Genomic DNA, 20,103 nt, shown 5'->3' with positions numbered 1-20,103 from the left:
AAAAGGGCTCTTGATTGAAAACACACTGGTGTGTATATATATGTATATATAAATATATACACACATACACATATATGTATACATTTCTATGTATATATGTCTGTATGGAGAAAGAGAGAGAAAGAGAGAGGCAAAGAGGCAGAGACAGAGACAGAATCACCAAGGCCACAAAGTAAAGTGATGTGATGAAAATACCTGAATAGAAATCTGTAGAAGACCTACATTCATATTCAAATCTGCCATTAATTCTGTCTAGCTAGTATTTCATTTTATTCTCTGAATACTAGGTACTTTTTTTTTTTGCAAAATTAGGCATTTGAACTAGGTGACCTCTAAGAGTTCCTCAAACTGTTAGTTCTCTCTGCTTCCCTTAAGTTCTTTTCATTGTTGTATGTCATGAATTTGAATTCCACAGAAGAATGTTTATTTTCCATCCCCAAGGTGTCCTGGATCTAAGACTTGGTATGTTTAATACCATCAGATTTTTCTTGAGCACCCCTTAAATGAATAACATTATAATTAGCATTACTACTATAACATTATAATAAGTAATGGAGTGTTACAGAAGCTTGCCATATTTCAGTTATTCACTGCAACCAGAGATAAACAAGAATATCTCACATGTTTACAATTCACAGTTAATTACAAATACTAATTGGTAATATTAGATTCTCATACCCAACCATTTTATTTTTCTTTAAATAAAGTTGCTTAAGAAAAAAGCAAAATGGAATGAAATGTTTTACCTTTTTTCCTATCCTGTCCTTCCTGTGCTAGTGGTATCCTTGGGTAGAAACTAACATTAAGAGAGATAACAAATTAAAACGAAGGCCTCATATGTTTTTCATTGTTCAGTCATTTTTCAGTCATATCTGACTCTTGGTGACCCCACTTGGGGTTTTCTTAGCAAAGATATTAGAGTAGTTTGCCATTTCCTTCTCCAGTTCATTTTACAGATGAAGAAACTAAGGCAAACAGAGTTAAGTGACTTGCCCAGAGTCACACAGCTAGCAAATGTTGAGGCCAGATTTTGAACTCAGAAAGAAGAGTCTTCCTGACTTCAGGTGTGCCTCTCATTTGATAGTAGTCAGTAAAATACCACTATATTATTTTAGGGTGTTTTATACTTTTCAATTAAATTTAGAAGACATTTCCTCATTTTATCCTCACAAAAAAAATCTGATTAGGTAGATAAAGTCTTTAAAAATAAAAGGGCAAGTAGGTCTATATTCCAAAGACATCCAAAAAAGGGAAAAGGACCTATTTGTACAAAAATATTTATACCAGTTCTCTTTGTGGTGGCAAGAATTGGAAATCAAAAGTTTGCCCATCAACTGGGGAATGGCTAAACAAGCTACGGTTTATGACTGTAATATTATCATGTTATAAGAAATGACAAGCAGGATGATTTCAGAAAAACCTGGAAAGACTTATATGAACTGATACATAGTGAAATGAGCAAAACCAGAAGAATATTGTGCATAGTAACAGCAAACTGTTCAGTGAAGAATTGTGAATGACTTAGCTATTCTCAATAACACAATGATCCAAGATAATCCCAAAGGACTAATGATGAAGCATACTATCATCCTCCAGAGAAAGAAATGATATTGATTAAACACAGACTGAAGAATGCTATTTTTCACTTCCTTTCTTTTCTTTTATTGGAGTCTTCTTTTACAAAATTACTAATATGGAAATGTTTTAATAACTGCTCATGTATAACCTATATCTGATTGCTTACAGTCTTGGGGAAAAGGGAGGGAAGCAGGAAGGGAGGGATAGCATTTGGAACTCAAAACCTTAAAAATGTTAAAAATTTGAAAAAAAGGGGGGAAAAGGAAAAAATAATGGTTTTGCTTTTAAAATACTATTTAAAATTTAAAACTAAGACTTATAATAGTGGCAGCTGGGTGGTGCAGTGGATAGAATACCATGTCTGGAGTCAGGAAGACTCAGGTTGCTGAGTTCAAATCTGGCCTGGCCTCAGACACTTACTAGCTGTGTAACCCTGAACAGTCACTTAACCCTGATTGCATCAGTTTCCTCATCTGTAAAATGATCTGGAGAAGGAAATGGCAAACCCAAGGAAACCCAAATGGGGTCATGAAGAGTCATGGATTAACTAGCAAGAGTTAATTTAATCTGATTCATTACATAACTAGGCAAAACATAACTTCAAGCATTTTCAATAAGTTAACCCAAAATGACTTGACTCTCCAATCAACAAAACTTTAATTTTGAGACCTGTGATGGATTTTGTGTTTATATATGTTGGCAACTCCAAACTACTGCTTGACTGCATGGAAAAAAATGTACTCACACCTCAAGAACTGGGCATACCGTGATATTCCCAATATCTAGCCTTTGGAAGCATCTTACCTTAAAAGTCTCTGCCATTTGCCCTAATTCTCCTCTCCCACTACATCCTTTAGAGCATTCATAATTACAGTCCTAAAAGAAGAAACCAGAATCCAATTAGCTAAAGCCAAAGCAAAAATTTCACAGCAGTTCCAGTCCCCAGCACAATCAAGACATGAAGGAGTCATAAAAATCAGAAAACACTATTTAGTAGAAATATAAAGCAAAATTAAACCTTGAACACCTGTTCTATCTTCTCATTTCCACCTAATATTAATTGTGATGTTTCCACTAACTCTATATCTTGCCAACTCATCCACCAGGGCTGCCACCACTCCAGGACAATCCATATTATTTATTTAGTTTTTCTTCTGGCTTCCGTAGGACTGTTACATTTTAAGTTTTGCTCTACTGAAGCCAGATTTGTGTTTGATTTTCTTATATCAGAATAAATGGTTTCAATTAGGGTCTTAAATAATTTAACCAGCATCCTCTTGGGAATGGCTCAGTCTTCTGAACACTGGAGCACAATAGAAAGAGTGGAAATGGATGTGGTGGCTTTTCTATTTCCTTCTATTTTCTCCAGGCTAGTACTTTTGAATGCAGCCTCATGGAAACCAAATCAATAATAAAGACATACACCATGACAGACCTACCTTCAAAGTGGACCCAATGACAGTGAATAGATGTTTTAGGAGGCGTTTTACAGAACAGGACTCCAAACCAAATAAAATCGGTTATTATTCTTCAGGGGTGGGGTTGGAATATCTTCAAAGGAATCGAATGATCTCGAGATTCCTTAATCAATGACTGACAGGCAACAGTGGAAGGAAAGGAGGGAAAAAGGGGAGGAAGAGGGAGAAAGGGAGCCTAATTAAGCAATAGGCAATGCCCCGAATTCTAAAAGCTGCTGACAGGTGCGGGGAAATTTTACAACGCCAGAGGCTTGGGCACCGCCGGGGGGACGTCTGGCTGCCACCTCTGAGATTCATCACGTTCCCATCCCACCCCACCCCCACAAAAAGCTGCTTTCAGCGGAGCTTAACTGGGTGCCACCCACACACCAGCGTTAACCTTGTGGACAAGCAAGGATGTCACAGAATTCCAGAGTTTTGTTGCTTATTGCTGTAGGGGCTGCGAAGTGAGGGCAATTGGAAAAGGTTTTTCTTTTTAAGGGGTGAGCCGAAGGAGGCGGGGGAATGGGGGTGGGGTGCGGAGCATCCTGGGCAAGAAATGTGGAAGAAATGATGTCGTGGTGAATGCAGCGCAGGGAAACTGGGATGGGTGTAAGAGTGGCTGCATCAGAGAGGCAAAAAGCAAGAGCGAGAATGACTGGGGAGATGGGCTAGCTTAAATCTTCCCTAATCACCCCCCCATGTCCCCCCCACACTTCATATGCCACTACCCAATGTACCTGGGAGGAAACGGCCTCGGCTACTCCCGGTTGGCTGGCCATGCTGTGTTCTGAAGGGCGATGGCCGTGCGCTGCGGCTGTAGCTGCTGCAGCACGAGGCTTCTTCCGAACTAGAGCGAGCGAGCGCCCCAGGCAGCCACCAGCGGTGCCAGCAGCGCACGGCCCACTTGCCGCGTGATGCTCCTACTCCACGGGGCCAGGGACAAGAAGAAGGCGCGAGAAGGTCACAGCACAGATGCCCTCCTTCCACCCGCAGGAGACAAATGAAGCCCTTCCCTCCCGGTCCCTTGTGAGCTGGAAAAGACGCACGTCTTAGCCTCTTTCCTCCTCAGCCGTAGAATGCGATCATTGGCCAGAAATCACCAAGACTCAAATTACCTCCAACTCCGTACATTCTTAGGGATTCGAGAGAGCGGGCAGAACCATTCCCCATCAGGAGGACCCAGAGCAAATTAGCAATGACTGAGCAGCCCCTGGGGGCGGGGCTCGGGGGAAAGCCTGGTAGGTTTTTTTGTGCAATGATGTGGCTAAAAGAAAGGCATGGAATGGGACACTATGGTCAAGGTACGCTAACTTCTGTTAATACATGCCCAAAACTCAAAGAAGCAGTTCCAAGAGTTGCAGAGTGCCAAAAATTATTCCCTCTTCCCTCTCTACTCACACCTTTAATGCGGAGCCCCCATTGCAAAACCCCAGCCTCTAAGAACTGGCTAGAGAAGCCATCTGGAAAAGGCTGTAGCAGTTGGGACACATCTAACTATCATCAGAGGTAGCTTGGTGTAGAAAGAACGCCTGACCTCTATCCAGGGTTATATGGATTTAAACTAGTACTTAAGACATTGCTGCTAATCCTGAGTAAGTCATTTCACCTAAATTTCCTCATGTGTAAAATAGGAACAAAGATATGTGCCCAGCCTGTTTCACAGGGTTGTTCTGAGGAAAGTGCTTTGTGAATCTTATCAGGCCATAGAAAGGAGAGCTGTCATTGACACTATCATCATGTCCCTACTCCATCACCCATAAAATCGTGAGATGGGAGATTTAGAGTTAGAAAGAACCTTGAAAAGTCATTTAATTGGACCTCTCATTTGCTGCTGAAGAAATAAATTAAAGCTCAGGAACTTCTAGGGTTTAAAGATAAAGTGCAATTGAACAGCTTTAAACAAAGGTTAAAGGGCTAATTGGTATTTTAAATATAGATTGGAAACTACAGCCCCCCAGCCAAAGTAAAGAGCACAAAAGTTTACTTTTTTAATAAGCTCATATTAAATCATTATTAATAATAGTTATATTCACCTCCTCCAATAGTTCTGTTGAAGGCACCACCATCCTTCCAGTCACCCAGGTTCTTAATTTCAGTGTTGGCCTTAACTTTTCTCTCCCTCACACCCCTTATCCACTTGCCACCTATTAATTTAATTTCCATAACCTCTCTTAGATGAATCCCAGTTGGCCTCTAATCCAATTAAGTGCTTACTATGTACCAGTCACTGTACATTCATCCAAAGTCACATCCCTCCCTAACAAAAACAAAAATAAAATAAACAAATGTTCATTATTTATAATGAGCTTAGTAAGATGAGATCAACACTATCTTCATAACCCATAGAATCAGTTTATCTCTCCCTTTATATCTCCATATCTACCTATAAGTGTCTGCTTGTTTCCTTTTGATGGTTGACCTTGCCTCAACTTGTGCACTTCTTCCTCCCTTACTTCCTCCTCTCTGGACTACCTTTTCCCTCCTCCCCCACCAAAAATGAACACAAACCTGGCTCTTATATTCAAATGAAAAAAATCATTAAACATCATCTGTATGCAAGGCACTGTGCTAATGGGTTGGGGATACAAAATCAAAAAAAAACCAGTACTTGAATTCAAGTAATCAGTTAAAAAGTATTTATTAACCACTTACTGCATGCCAGGCACTGTGCTAAGCCCTGGTAGTAGTTTTTCTTTTCCTGGGGAGAGGAATGCAAAATACATACAAATAAGTTTGATATACATAAAATGAGCTGGAGAAGGAAATGGCAAACCACTCCAGTACCAGAGTCTAATACAACTGAAATGACTGAACAAGAAAAGTTTGATACAAAGTAATTTGAGGAGAGAGAAAACGCTAACAACTGGGGAAGGCTGAGAGAGGATTAGAAAATCCAGAAAAGCACCTGAGCTGGTCTTTGAAGAGAAAAAATGATTTCCAAAGATGAAGCATGTTCCAGCAATGGATGATAGTTCACGAAAATGTAAAATGAAAATGAGATAAAACGTGAAGTTCCAGGCAAGGCTAGCAGTCCAATTTGGCTAAAACATGGAATAAGTGAAAAAGAAGTAATATGATATAACAGAGTGATGATACACCCTGCCTCAGATGTGTGTTGAGAGACTCTGGGCAATTCACTTCAGCTCTCCTTGCCTCAGCTTCCCTATCTGTAAAGATAAGGTCAAGCCACCTCTTCTCAGCAGGCCAAGAGGGATCCTCCGGGGCAGCTGGTGTGCTCTGGATAGACTTCAAGTCCTACCTCAAATACATACCAGTCATGTGTCCCTGGGTATGTCCCTTAAACTTTGTTTGCCTCAGTTTTCCCACCTATAAAGTGAGGATAATAATAGTAACTCCCTCCCAGGATTGTTGTGTGGACCAAATTCTATAATAATAATTGTAAAGTGCTTAGCACAGTGCTACTTAGTGCTACTTAGATGCTAGCTATCATTATTCTTATTGCTATTTAGAAGAAGACGGTTCTAATCCTAGTCTATATTATTTACTGGATATATGGCCCTGAGCAGTCAGTCCATACACATTTTGTAAACACCTACTATAACTCAAGGCATTGTGCACATAATCACCTAATTTCTCTGAGCATCAATTTTATAAACCACACTCTTCAGAGTTGTTATGAGGAAAATACTTTGTAAATGTAACAAGATAAATTCTAGTAGGAATAAATGTAAAGTACTGTACTTGGTTGTGAGTGAGGTAGTTAGATGGCACAGTGAATAGAGTGCTCTGCCTGGAGTCAGAAAGACCTAAATTTAAATCTAGCCTGAGACATTTACCAGCTGCGTGACCTTGGGCAAGTCACTTAATTTCTGTTTGCTTCAGTTCCTTCATCTGTAAAATGGGGGTGATGATGAAAGCAGCTAACTCCCAAGGTTGTTTCAAGGATCAAATGAGATAATATTTGTAAGCCCTTAGCACAATACCTGGTGCATAATAGGGCCTATACAAATATTACTATTATTATTTAAACATGGGCACTTGTCTTCATGACTGCTAACTTTTTTCCCTTACAAGTTAAAATTAACGATCCAAAAGATAGAAAAAGCAGATAGGAGCCTAGGAGCCGAATTTTAGAGAGCCTTGAAAGGCAGGCTAAGGAGTCTGTATTTTATCCTTGAGGCAATGATGAGCCACTAAAGGGTTGGGTTTTTGTTTTTGTCCTTTTTTATGTTTTTTAGGTATGTGTTCTTTAAAGTAGGGAGGGACAGGGCATTGGCTGAAAACCAATGGAGACTGATCTGAGAGATTCTATGGAAACTGAATTAGCAGGACTTGGCCAGTGGATATGGGGTGTGAGAGAGGAGAAAGAGTTAAGGATACTACTGAAATTTGGAATCTGGGTGACTGGGAGGATGGTGCTACCTTCAACAGAACTACTGGAGGAAGTGAATGATTAAGGAAAAAGATAATAAGCTCGCACAGACATGTTGGGTTTGAAATACCAATGGAACAAACAGGCAAAGATGTGCAGTTCAAAGATCATTCTCCTTGGCAGAGAAAACAGAAGCAAAAAAAAAAAAGAAAAAAAGAAGAATTGAACAGTTCTGTTTCTTCTCAACAGTTATCATTGTTTTAGCCACCAAAAGAAGTGTTCCTCTCCCCTTTTTGATCTTCTACCCAAAGTAGGAAAATTAATTCAAACAACTTCTTGAGCAGCACACAGAATTAAACATAGAGGTTGTTCTTTGTGTTGTACCAATTTGAACAAAATGGTGAGAATTAAAATAGCTATTTGTTTCTTAGAAGAGCTTGGTCAGTTTACAAATGAATATTTAAAGAGCTGTTAAGACCCTAGCAGACAGACTATTGTAGTGGAAAGAGCAATCACGTATTAGGTAGAAGACATGGTTTCTAGACCTATTTTCATCATTTACTAGATTTGTGACCAGGAGCAATCAGTCAATAAGCATTTATTAAGCACCTACTGTTTCAAGGCACTATGCACATAATCACCTCATTTTGTGAGCTTAAATTTCACTATCTATAAATGTGTCAACATGTATATAATTCTACCTTACAGAGGTGTTGTGAGGAAAACTTTCTTAATATAACAAGATTAAAACCTAACAGGAATAAATGTAAAAGTACTATGTTTAGTTTCAAAAAATCAACCATTCAATATAGAGTATATGAGATGAGATAGCCAAAGTTCATGTGTAAAAGGTTCCATCTTGAAGTTTGTAATTTAATGAATGAATGAAAAAAGTACTTATTAAATACTTACGATGGGCAAACATTTTCTAAGTGCCAGAGACTGCAAATATTCTTGTTCACAAATTAATGATGAACTACAAAGGTGAGATTAGGTGGTACAGTGGATAGCTTCCGGCCTGGAGTCATGAAGACTCATCTTCATGAGTTCAGATCCATCCTCAGACACTTACTAGCTGTGTGACCTTGGACAAGTCACTTAACCCTGTTTGCCTCAGTTTCATTATTTAGAGCAGGCAATGGCAAACCATTCCAGTATCTTTGCCAAGAAAACCCCAAATGGAATCATGGAGAGTCAGACACAGCTCAACAACAACAAATAAATGTGTATATATTGTTTTAACTTCTGAGGGTTACTGGCTGAAGGATACTAGATAAGTCATTTTGCTTTTCTGAGTTTCTATTTCTACCTCTGTAAAATGGAGATAGTAATCCTTGAGCTACTTAACATATTAGGGTTGTTGTGACATAAGAACTTTGCTAATCTTTCTGGTTGTATAAATGGAGAGATCGTTATTATCACAACCACTGTCACATACCAAAACATTTATTAGATCACTTAAAAATATAAATAGCTCCCAGATATTGCAGAAAAGCAAATAATTACCCTGATTTGCTCCCTTTTGAAATTCTAGATTTTTAGGTTTGCTTAATATAAAAGTTCATCAAGGGGAGGCATATTCATATTAGAAAATATGGCTTAAATTATATAATAAAAAGTGCTAGCCAAAGTAAAGTAAATGGTGAGTGGTAAAGGATGAGAAATTATACTAGTAAGGAAACTAGTAAGAAAAATGCACAAAATATGCTAAAGGGACTAGTAACTTCTCAATGTTTTTCAATATTGTTTAATTAGTGATTATTTTTACAAGGCCCAGAAAATATATTATGGGCTTTTTTTCCCAGTTGATTTATTTTCTCTGGATTTCATGAAAGTGCTCAGATAAATCATCTTAGCTCTCTGCTTAAATAGCTTGTGAAACACAATGACTTTACAAATTGATTAAAGTAATAAATGACTTATAGGGCAGGTAGGTGGCAAAGTGGATGAGCAAGTCTGGGCCCTGGGCCAGTCACTTAACCCTGATTGCCTCAAAAAATAAATCAATCAATCAAAATGGGGCAGCTAGCTGGCACAGTGGATAAAACATGGCCCTGGAGTCAGGAGAACCTGAGTCCAAATCTGGCCTTTGCTATTTACTAACTGTGTGACCTTGGCCAAGTCACTTAACCCCAATTGCTTCACAACAAAAAAGGCTTATAATTGGGTTAGTTTTTATTGAAAATACTCATAAAAATTAGGTGAAATACTTGTGAGAGATTTTTCCCAAGCCACAAGTATGAACACCATTCACACAAAAATCTCTCATGATGATTTAAATTTGCTCTAGGGCAAAATTCTTACGTAGTTTCAAGAATTTTTTTTTGCCAGTATATAGTTGCAGCTATTACTGACATCTGTATTCTCAGAAATGAAATCTACTTGTCGTATATTAGAAGCACTTAACTGTTAAAAAAAAAACTTTTATAACCTATGTCACTTAAAATAAAAATTTCTTCTATGAAAAACATGACTTAATTAACAAATACTAATTACCACTAATATTGTTGACACTTGACTTCTAAGTATAACTTCGCAATGAATATTGAGTGTATGCAAAATCAAGAATACAAAATTAAATTGCATTAAAATGTCAGAAAATGTTGGAGCGTAAAGCTCCAACCTAACAGTAAAGAATGTAGCCAGATGTGGTGATGCATACCTGTAATCTCAGCTACCTGTAGGCAGAGGCTAGTGGACTTCTTGAACTCGGCTCCATCTGCTACTACTATATGCTGCTGATGAGCCTCCCAATGTTGCCTCTCTCTACAGGTAGCAAATGTCTTCCTCTACAAGTATATTTCCTGGGGAAATCTTTGTAATTCTCTTCATCTGCAGCTTCCAGAAGGTCTCTTTTTTCAATGTCCTTTCTAAGTCTTCTTTATAATCAGGAAACAGCTTTTTTTTTTAAAAAAAAAAAAGAAGGGATCATTTTCCCCTTGTATAGAATAACTGTATTTCTTAACTCTAAAAACTACAATATATGAGCTAATAAAAGATATTCCTTCTGAAAATTATCTTTTGGGGGGAAATGAGAACTAGAATATACGGTTACTATATCTTAGGGAAGTCAGTCTGTTTAATCATCTCATCAATGAATGTGCAATCCTCTTCTAATTACCAACAGTACTATGTGCAAAAATCTGGGACTAATGGGACCCCAGAAATATTTATAAGGCAGCTAAGGACATGACTTTGTAGGGTAGAAGGGAGGGACTTCCAACTGGAATCCAAATATCCTCAAAAGGTGCAATGCTCCCAAATATTCTCGTATGTCCATTCCCTTAAACAGAACACATATAAACCATACTGCCTTGGGTCAAGGTTTTTAATCCACCACCAATGGGTCATATCTAGGTTACAGTAGAGAAGCGCTCCTTGCTCCATCCCTGAGGCATACTGTCTCAGATATCTAGACAGCATAGCAAAACCCCTGCCTCTTCTTTTCACATGATTTCCAGGGACACAAACATACATCACACTCTAGGAAGGACCCTGTCTCTCCCCTCCACAAAGGTAAGCAAGATACACCAGGAGTCACAAGAGCACTGAATTTGAAATGTAGCAACCTGGATTTGAATGCTGGAGCCAACACTTACTAGTTGTGTAACCAACAATTCATTTAATACCTCTGAGCCTCAGTTTCTTCATTAGTATAATTAGGATGATACTAATTATGCCATTTAACTCACAGGGTTATCATAGGGAAAGTACTTTGTAGACCTTCAAGCTCCATATAAATGAGAGTTATTATTATAATACAGTATTAAATGCTTTTTGCAGCAGATATATCTTTTACTTTGTCAAATAGTAAAACCAAAGATACATTCACTGAACAGTGACAGGACCCAGCTTGACCAAGTGTTGAAAAATATGTACCAACTGGCTGATTATTCCAAATATTTCACATATAATTTACTTACCGGTTCAACCACACACAGCTTAACAACAACTCTATTCATTTTTTTCACTATTTTTTTCCTTCTCTAGTTTTATTTCTACTCCAATTTCTTTCTAATTATCTGTGTTTATAAAAGGAAGTGAATGATAATACTACTAATGTTAAATAAGGAGTTTTAAAAGTGAGGAAGTTTTAAAACATATGTAACAAGTATTGGTACGTATGCAGAGGGTCTCAGTGTGCTAAGCTGATGCAAATTCCCCATGAGGGAAGAGCCTGGAAAGCCTGCTTCTAGGAGAGTCCTCATGATATATAATGGAAGTGCCTTGAAAAAAATAGGAGGATGCATAGATGTCCTGGAACTGCTCCAGGTAGGGAATGACAGCCTTTTTGATTGGCTCCATGGCCAGAAGTGGATATGCTTTCAAAAAGCTCTGACTAGAGCCTCAGACATCCTCTCCAGCTTATCTCTCTTAATTTAATTCAATGGATGCTGAGAGCATCTACCAATCAATCAATACACATTTATTAAAATATCCACTATGTTCCAGGCACTGCACTAAGCACTGGAGAGTGAGCAAAAAGATCCTATAAGAAAAAAGGCCTGGGGCTTTCTCTTCTCTGAGGCCAACATTTGGCCTTATGGAGAAAGGCCTCCGTTCTTTTACCTATTTGTTCTTTTTGTTTTTAAGTGAAGATCTGGAGACTCCAATATTTTGAGTTTTGAAAGGCCAAGAGAGCAAACCTCTAGGATTCTGGGAGTTTGAATCCATACTGGGTATTGCAGCTAACCTAGTATCAATGCCCAGAAGAGCAAGGAGAAACCTTTGGGACCCAACCCAGCAACAGCTGAGATGGGTATTGATTGAGCAGTCACATCCCATTTATATATTAATTTAATGGGACCAATGCTTTTCAGAAACTTTGCTTAGAGTAAGCCTACTCTTTCCAGAGATAAGGATAGGGGAGGGTGTGCCCCAAAGGTATTTGGGGGAAATGTGCCTACTTTTGTTCTTGATATATCATTGAAATAAATATCCCTTATAAAAGCTAATTGATATTAAATGGAACAGGGATGCTAGCTACTGGAGCCTAGCAGTAGAAGAAACACAGCCAGTGCTGGTTTCTGAGATAGCCTGAGAGAAGATACCCCTAAATCTCTCAGTATACCCCTAGAACATGGAGTAGGGAAATGTAGCAGGCCTCTCTATGAGATAGTGAACACAGTGAAATACATATCGAATTGGATGTTTTTAAATTTGAAGATAAGCTTTAACTCTTACTGCTCTATCTTCTAACTGTTACCATAATTCTTTATATTCTATAGAGTCTCCAATTGGTGGACAATAACAGATAACATTTACATAGCATTTATTATGTGCCAGGTACTATGATAAGTGTTTTATAAATATTATCTCATTTAATCCTCACAACAACCCTGGGAGGTAGATGCTATTATTACCCCCATTTTACAGACAGGGAAACTGAATCAAATGGGGGTTACGTGACTTGCCCAGGATCACACAGCTAGTAAGTTCTGAGGCCAAATTTGAACTCTTGACTCTTGAATTTGCTGCTCACTATTACCTATAAAGGCAAAGTTGAGAAAAAAAATGAAGCCAATGAATTGTTTGAACTGGGTCTGGGAGTCATAGTGCATAAAACCTACCTCCGCAATAAGAGACCCTCCAACAGCAGATAAATCTAGATTCCTTGAATCTAAATATCCAGCTTGGAAAAGCTATGGTCTTGGTCTTAAACCACACTTTCTGGTAGATCTTGGCAGCAAGCACTTCAATTTCATATTCATTTCACTACCTACAAGCTGACATTTCAGTTTGAATGAAGAAAATGCTAGGTTAGTTAATCAAACTGAAGTTTGTAACTGCTGAAGAATACACAATACTCTCAGTGTTTAAGAAAATGCTGCACAGGACTATTCTCCAACCACTAAGTACAATCCAAAGAGGTATCTGACTTGAGAAAGGATGGTTGACATGTGCATAAGTAAAGGAAAACTGAAAAAGTCATCCTAATAGAAAAGTCATCCTAGTAGCTATTTCAAATGATAGAGAATCTCTCCGCAGAAAGTTGAAGCTTCACTTATTGAGACATTGAGATTGAATAAAAACTAAAGCTAGAGCACAAATTCAAAGGAACAATCCTTCTTTGGCAGAAGTAGATGAACAAGATGACCTAATAGGTCTTTTCTATCGAAATTCCAGGAAGCTATGATTCTATGAATGCTGTCACTAAGTGCCTCTTTTGTTGGATTTGTTTGTCAGCTTTAGCATTAATTAGTTTGCTTAAAAAGTGCATTGTTTGAAACAAAGCAAAACATATTAAACAGCATTGGAATCAGTTGGCCTTATGAGACACATGACTTCTTTGCACATCCAAAGCTCCTCTTGCTCTAACATGGACATTTGCCTTTGTACACTGTACATATCTTGAAGCTTTTGTGATTTATTAGACTGGACTTGTTTGTGCATTTCTCACTACAGAGCTTTACCTAGTGTGACATTTTCTAAAGTTTGGACATATAAGCACCTTTCAATCGGAATTAACCTAGAAAAGTTTTATAAACGGATACATGAATTAGCTTCCTTAATGAGTTAGCTTACTACAGAGTAGACACCATAAAATAATAACAGTATCAGGTATATTTACAATGACCATCAAGACATAATACACATACATGCACACACACACATACACACACACACACACACACACACTTATATGGAGATCCTAGTGCCACCATGATGTAATAATACTAATTGCTAGTATTTATAATCACATTTTAAGATTTGTGAAATCCTTTACATGTTATTATGCTCCCCTTTTACAGATGACAAAACTGAGGCATAGAGAGGCATTGCCAGGGTCACAGCTCTAGTAACTGTCTGAGATAGGATTAGAAATGATGTCAAAAGCCATGGATAAGCTGAAAGGTATCTACCATGGAAAAACAAAGAAAAAAACTTCAATTAGTCATTTTAGAATTCAGGAGTCTCTCCAAGCCGCTGACTGACACGAAGGTACCTATTTCTATTCTCCTCTAGTTTGTTTTTTTTTTGGTGGGGGGGTTGTTTGTTTTTTTGTTGTTTTTGTTGTTGTCGTTGTTTTACGACTTGGCCTTTTATGTTATGGTCATTTCCATGGGAAGCTTAATTAGGCATAGGGTATAAGATATCGTTTAAGTCTTACTTATTCAAACTCACCTGCTTTTATGAATAGCTGTCAAATAGAGAGGTATTCCCCTCCCCCCTCCCCCTCCACCCCGCCCTGGTAGTTTGTATTCTTGTTTTTTTTTTTTTTTCTGAAGACTCAGTTATTGTACTCGATCTATTTCTGGTCTATTTCACTGGCCTACTCTTCTATTTTTATTCAGTACTCATTTTGATAATTACTGCTTGCTGTTGTTGTTCAGCCATTGTCCAACTCTTTGTGACCCCACGGACCACTGTATGGTAGGCTTTTCTATCCTCCACCATCTCCTGAAGTCTGTCCAAGCTCATGTTCATTGCTTCCATGATACTATCTATGTGTCTCATCTGCTGTCCCTTTCTCCTTTTGCCTTCAGTCTTTCCCATCATCAGGTCTTTTCCAATGAGTCTTATCTTCTCATTATGTGGCCAAGGCATGTAAGTTTCAGCTTTAATATTCGTCCTTCCAATGAATACTGTTTATTAATTTCTTTAAGTATTGACTGATTTGATCTCCATGCTGTCCAAAGTACTCTTAAAAGTCTTAATATAGTTTAAAATAGGGCAATGTAATATTTCCCTTAAAATTCTATACCTTTTGTTCAAAATTCAAGTTAATTTTGCTATTGTTTTGTGTATTTCTTTAGAGTATCTCTCTGACAGCCAAATATAGTGCTGAATTTGTAGATTAACTTAGGTTGTATTATAAATTTTATTATATTGGAATAACATTGCTATTAAATTTAAACATATTCAATTTGGACCAATGGTCCAGCTTGCTAAGACCTTTTTTATGTATGCTGAATCTATCATATAATGTGCACTGTTTGTGCACTTTTTGTGCACAAGTCCCCAAGTTTGCACTGTATGAAAAACTGAGTGTGTGATCTAGGCTGGTAACTATGTCATTAAGAAAAATGTTATACAACATAGGGCTAAGCATGGTTTCCTGGGGGCACCCCTCTGGACATGCCTTTCCAAATTGACATCAAATTGTTAATGACTACCTTCAATTGAACCAAAAAGTATGAGATTTAGATAAACAGCATTGAGAATTTTGAAGCAGATAATTCAATTAAACAAATATTTATTGCATGCAGAACACTGGATCAGATGCCAGGGGAAATATCAAATTTATATAAGCCATGTCCTCTGCCCTTATAAAACTTTGAGGCTTGTAGAGGCGTATGGAACATTTCCAGATACCTCTAATACATAATAATTGTACTAGAAAGAGGTGAAGCAAAGTATTTTGTGAGGTTGGAGAGAGAGAAATGATGTTGTTAAATGGGGGGTGGGGGAAGAGAGGCATCTGGAAGAAATGGTACTTAAGTCAAATTTTAAGGGCATTTAACAGATGAGAGTAGGTATTGGGAAGAATGTAAGCAAAGGTGGGAAAGTGACCAGTGTATTTTAGCATCGGATAAATAAACCAAGGTGACCTGAAAAGGACTTTGAAGCCAAAGATCAGGATTAGGTATGAAATGAGCCTCCAGAGTCCAGAAAATGATGGTCCATGGTCTATTCATACGAATGTACATGTGTTCAGTTCTGTCAATCCAATGAGCTTATAAAAAGTGAGTCATTTGAAATGGGTCCAAGGACAAATGAAAGGGACTTGACCTTACAATACTTCTGGATGATGTATTACAATATTGCAATGCTATACTTTCCTTTAGGTTTTACATTTCCTATGTCATTTTTCTAAATTTATAGTTATTACATGGTTGGTTTCAAGCCTCTTATTTTTCTTTTTTTTTAGGGGGGAAGGCAGGGCAATTGGGGTTAAATGACTTGCCCAAGGTCACACAACTAGTAAGTGTATCAAGTGTCTGAGATCACATTTGAACTCAGGTCCTCCTGAGCCCAGGGCCAGTGCTCTAATCATTGCACCACCTGGCTGCCCCAAAGCCTCTTATTTTCGTTTTATTTTTGTTTTTGTCTTTTTGGAGGGGGGAAGGCAGGACAATTGGGGTTAAGTGACTTGCCCAAGGTCACACAGCTAGTAAGTATATCAAGTGTCTGAGGCCAGATTTGAACTCCTGACTTCAGGGCTGGTGCTGTACTCCCTGTGCCACCTAGCTGCCCCGAAGCCTCTTATTTTCAACTTTAAGAAATCAAATATGGGGAGTTGAACAACTATACAGTTGATAATAATTAGCTTATCTGGGAGACCTGAGCTTGTATGTAATTTTTTCCCTTGTATAAAAAAAAATCTCATACTCTTGGCTTGATCTCTTAAGGTTGAAAATCTGCTGGGTTTTTGTTTGTTTTTTGATATGAAAAATTACTCAGTAAGTGGGAAGGATAAAGAGAAATGTAACAACTGTTTTTGATTACATTTAAAGATTTTGTTAAAAAAATTTTATTCTGAACTTAAACACCAAATAAAATGGGCATTTCCATATACACAGTAGAACAGGAAAAAAGGATTATACATGCAATTGATGATTATTATATAGAGCTTGCTTTCCTTGATGTGATTCCTTCTGACCTTCCTTCTCTTCTATACATTTAAAAAATGTTTCAATGAACTTTCCTTTTCCTTTCTCTCTCTCTTTCTCTCCCTTTCTTTCCTTATTTTCTTCTTTCTTTTTTCTTTCTTTTCCTTCTTTCCTTTTTCTTTTCTTTCCTTTCTTTCTTTTCCCTTTTGTTCTATCTTTCCTCCCTTCCTTCCTTTCTCCCTCTCCCTCTCTCTTCCTACTTTACAATCAAGCAAAACAGATTGCCACTTTTGTTGTCAAAAGTGGGTTTTTTTTAAATCTTATTCTGTATTCTGCATCTTTAGCCCATAATCTCTATATCAGGTGGTATAGCTCAGTTACATTTTAGCAACAGATGCTACTCTTGATCAAAACCTGTTGGAATTTTTATTCTGGTCAGCAAGTGCATTCCCTTACTGTGTAGGAGAATCTTGAGAGTTCCATTTTTTTTTTCATTTTTCATCAGCATGCTGCCATTCACATATGGTCCTTTTATTCCTCTGGATCACCGGAAGAAACTGTGGCCTCCCTGCTCATTTTACTGTTTGTAAAATAAGCAACCTTCCAACTGCAACCATACCCCTGAAAGCAGCTGTTCAAGTACACTAGTGGTCTTAAACATATGCTTTAAGCCACAAAGTAACTATCGATGTCCCTTTCCTAAACCTTATGTTCCTATGGCAAAGCATGTCAGTGTCCATTGTAGCTCAAGCAGGTGTTAGAAGAAAGGTACCCCCCAAAAAAGACCTGAATTTTACAAAGTGACTTACTGAATTATACATTTCAGGATCTCTAACATCTAAAAACAGCCTCACAAACAGGTGCAAACATTGTCACCAGCCCTTTCTCAGTTTAACAATGTCAAGGTGAATTTTAAAAAGTGATAATAATTTTAGAAGCAAGAAGAAATATACTGTTCATAACCTTGGACTTGTTGATTCTATTACTGGGTATAATAACAATGCTGTTTTCCACTTCTGTGGCTGTGCAAGGCCAATAACACCAGCACACAGAAGGGCTGCTAGCATGGGTTCTTTGATCTGCTTTTCTAAAGAAAGCAACTTAAAGGGTAACAATCTCACTTTACTTAAACATACATATACAATTCACTTAGTTCAGGAGGAAAAGCCAGCACCCTGAACTTCAGAGCAAATACTAGCAGAAATTACAAACAGAAAATATAAACAGATCCACAAACAGGCTTTTGTCTGATCACAGCAATATATGCATAGCTACCAGAGAGAAAAATACCACCATCTGGGTTTTCAAAGCCAGGGAGGGCTGCTTCAACCGCTTCCTAGAGTCTCATCACTAACACTCTTTCAAAAAGGCAAAAAGGCAAAATGCTAACCTCTAAGTTTATATATACCTCTTCAGGGTCAAAGGGCATCACAACCATTGGACTCAAACCCACATGACAGACTTTCTTGTGACTTAAATGCTTACTCATGGTGAGAGCGTGTTACAACCATGCAACTCAAACCCATGTGAACTAGGTCTTCTCTTGATGTAAGCAGGTCATCAAAGACTCCCAATTCAATCAAAGATTCCTTAGTGCTGAGAAGCACTCCAAAACCACTTTGCTTGCCATTACATTTGAAAAGCAAAACTCATCAAAGATACTTGATTACCTCAGCATTCCAAAAGAGAAAACAGTAAAAAAAAAAAGTCTCACCCTAATTACCATAACACTGGATTAAAATATCAAGGGAACCAAAGACAGAACCTGAAATCCAATGTACACCAAAATATTTATTACAACCCTTTTTTGCGGCAACAAAAAACTGTAAAGCCATCCATTAGAGAAAGGCTGATAAATCTGTGGGATATGAACATAATGGAATATTGTTGTGCCATAAAAAATAATGAATATGAGGAATTCAGAAATATGGAAAGATTTGTTTGCTATCATGAAAAGTAAAGTAAGACAAATCAAGATAACAATATGTGCAGTCACCACAACAATGTAATTAAAAGATTATAAAATTACTCTTACTAATTTAAATACACAAAATTCCCAGAGTACAGAAAATAACAGATGCCTCTTTCCTCTTGGCAAAGAGGTGAGGGACTACTATGGCAAAATGCTATATACATTGTTAAATATAGTCATGGTATCTAATGCTTTTAATTACTTGCACTTCTTTGTTGCAAGGGAGGGTTCAAAGGGGAGGGTGTGAAATTTCAAGAAACAATTCTGATGTAAAAACAAAAGTCAGTCACAACATGTATATACAATAATTAGTATATCATTGTTATCATTGTTCAACTGTAGGCTTGAATTTTAATATTTGTTAATTAAATGCTTACTTTCTCACAAGCTGAATTCTTAGGGTTCCTTTCAAGTGCAAATAATTTTGGGAGGCCAGATCACTCAGCTGGCATAATTCAGTTTATGCTACCTAATCTTCATTTTATCTCACTTCAATAGCTCACATAGGTCATGTATCATTTTTTAAAAGAATATAACATACATGATGTTTACAACATATTTTCTGTGACAAATAGGAGAAAGGAAATGTTAAAAGAGGAGAAAGGTCTACTTAATACTAAAAGGGAAGAAATAAACAGAACAAAGTAGAGGGCCTGGTACAAAGGAAATAAGAATACAATGAAAACAAATCTGCATTTGCCTTGTGGTTAAAATATGGCTCTTTTGGATAACCACATTCCTTACAGTAAAAACAGAAGCCAAGAGCTACCATTTAGATATGATGTGATCCTTAGTTCAATAGAACCACTTGTCTTTTTTTGTTCCTTATTTTGATTTAAGAAGACTATGTAGTAAACAATTGTTTAGTTATGATGCAAAGACTACTTCTGTTAAAGATGTAATCTCCCCTTTTTGCTTATACATATTTGTTTTAGGAAGTCCTAAGAGAGTTTGGCATTTGTGAAAGATGACGTCTACAATTAAGGAGAATCTATTCCACTCAACTAACAAATTCTAAGATAAGAAAATCTTAAAAGCTTCATAAATAACTAGCAAAGGGCTCAGAGAAGTTTGACCAGTTCTAGACCAACACAATTTATTGGATTGGACACACTTTCAGTTAGCCAGAGAAAGCTTTATAGCACTTTAATAAAGAAGAAATATTGTGCCACGTTGCTATCGTTCAGTTTCAGCTGGTTCTGATGC

General features: G+C 37.5%; 1 protein-coding gene across 1 annotated transcript in view; it reads right to left on the bottom strand.

Annotated features, from left to right (window-relative positions):
* Window positions 1–5,104, bottom strand: part of BCAT1 (branched chain amino acid transaminase 1) — a 100,236-nt gene extending 95,132 nt beyond the window's left edge. Inside the window, exons 1-3 of the mRNA XM_036760660.1 lie at window positions 5,072–5,104; window positions 3,776–3,958; window positions 2,383–2,454 (exon numbers count right to left, since the gene is read on the bottom strand). Of these exons, the coding sequence (XP_036616555.1) occupies window positions 2,383–2,454; window positions 3,776–3,958; window positions 5,072–5,104 (288 nt within the window). The remainder of the gene's footprint in view (window positions 1–2,382; window positions 2,455–3,775; window positions 3,959–5,071) is intronic.
* Window positions 5,105–20,103: the final 14,999 nt, after the last annotated feature.

This window comes from Trichosurus vulpecula, chromosome 5, assembly GCF_011100635.1.
Source record: "Trichosurus vulpecula isolate mTriVul1 chromosome 5, mTriVul1.pri, whole genome shotgun sequence".
NCBI lineage: Eukaryota > Metazoa > Chordata > Mammalia > Diprotodontia > Phalangeridae > Trichosurus > Trichosurus vulpecula.
This window is presented reverse-complemented; position numbering and strand designations above follow the sequence as displayed.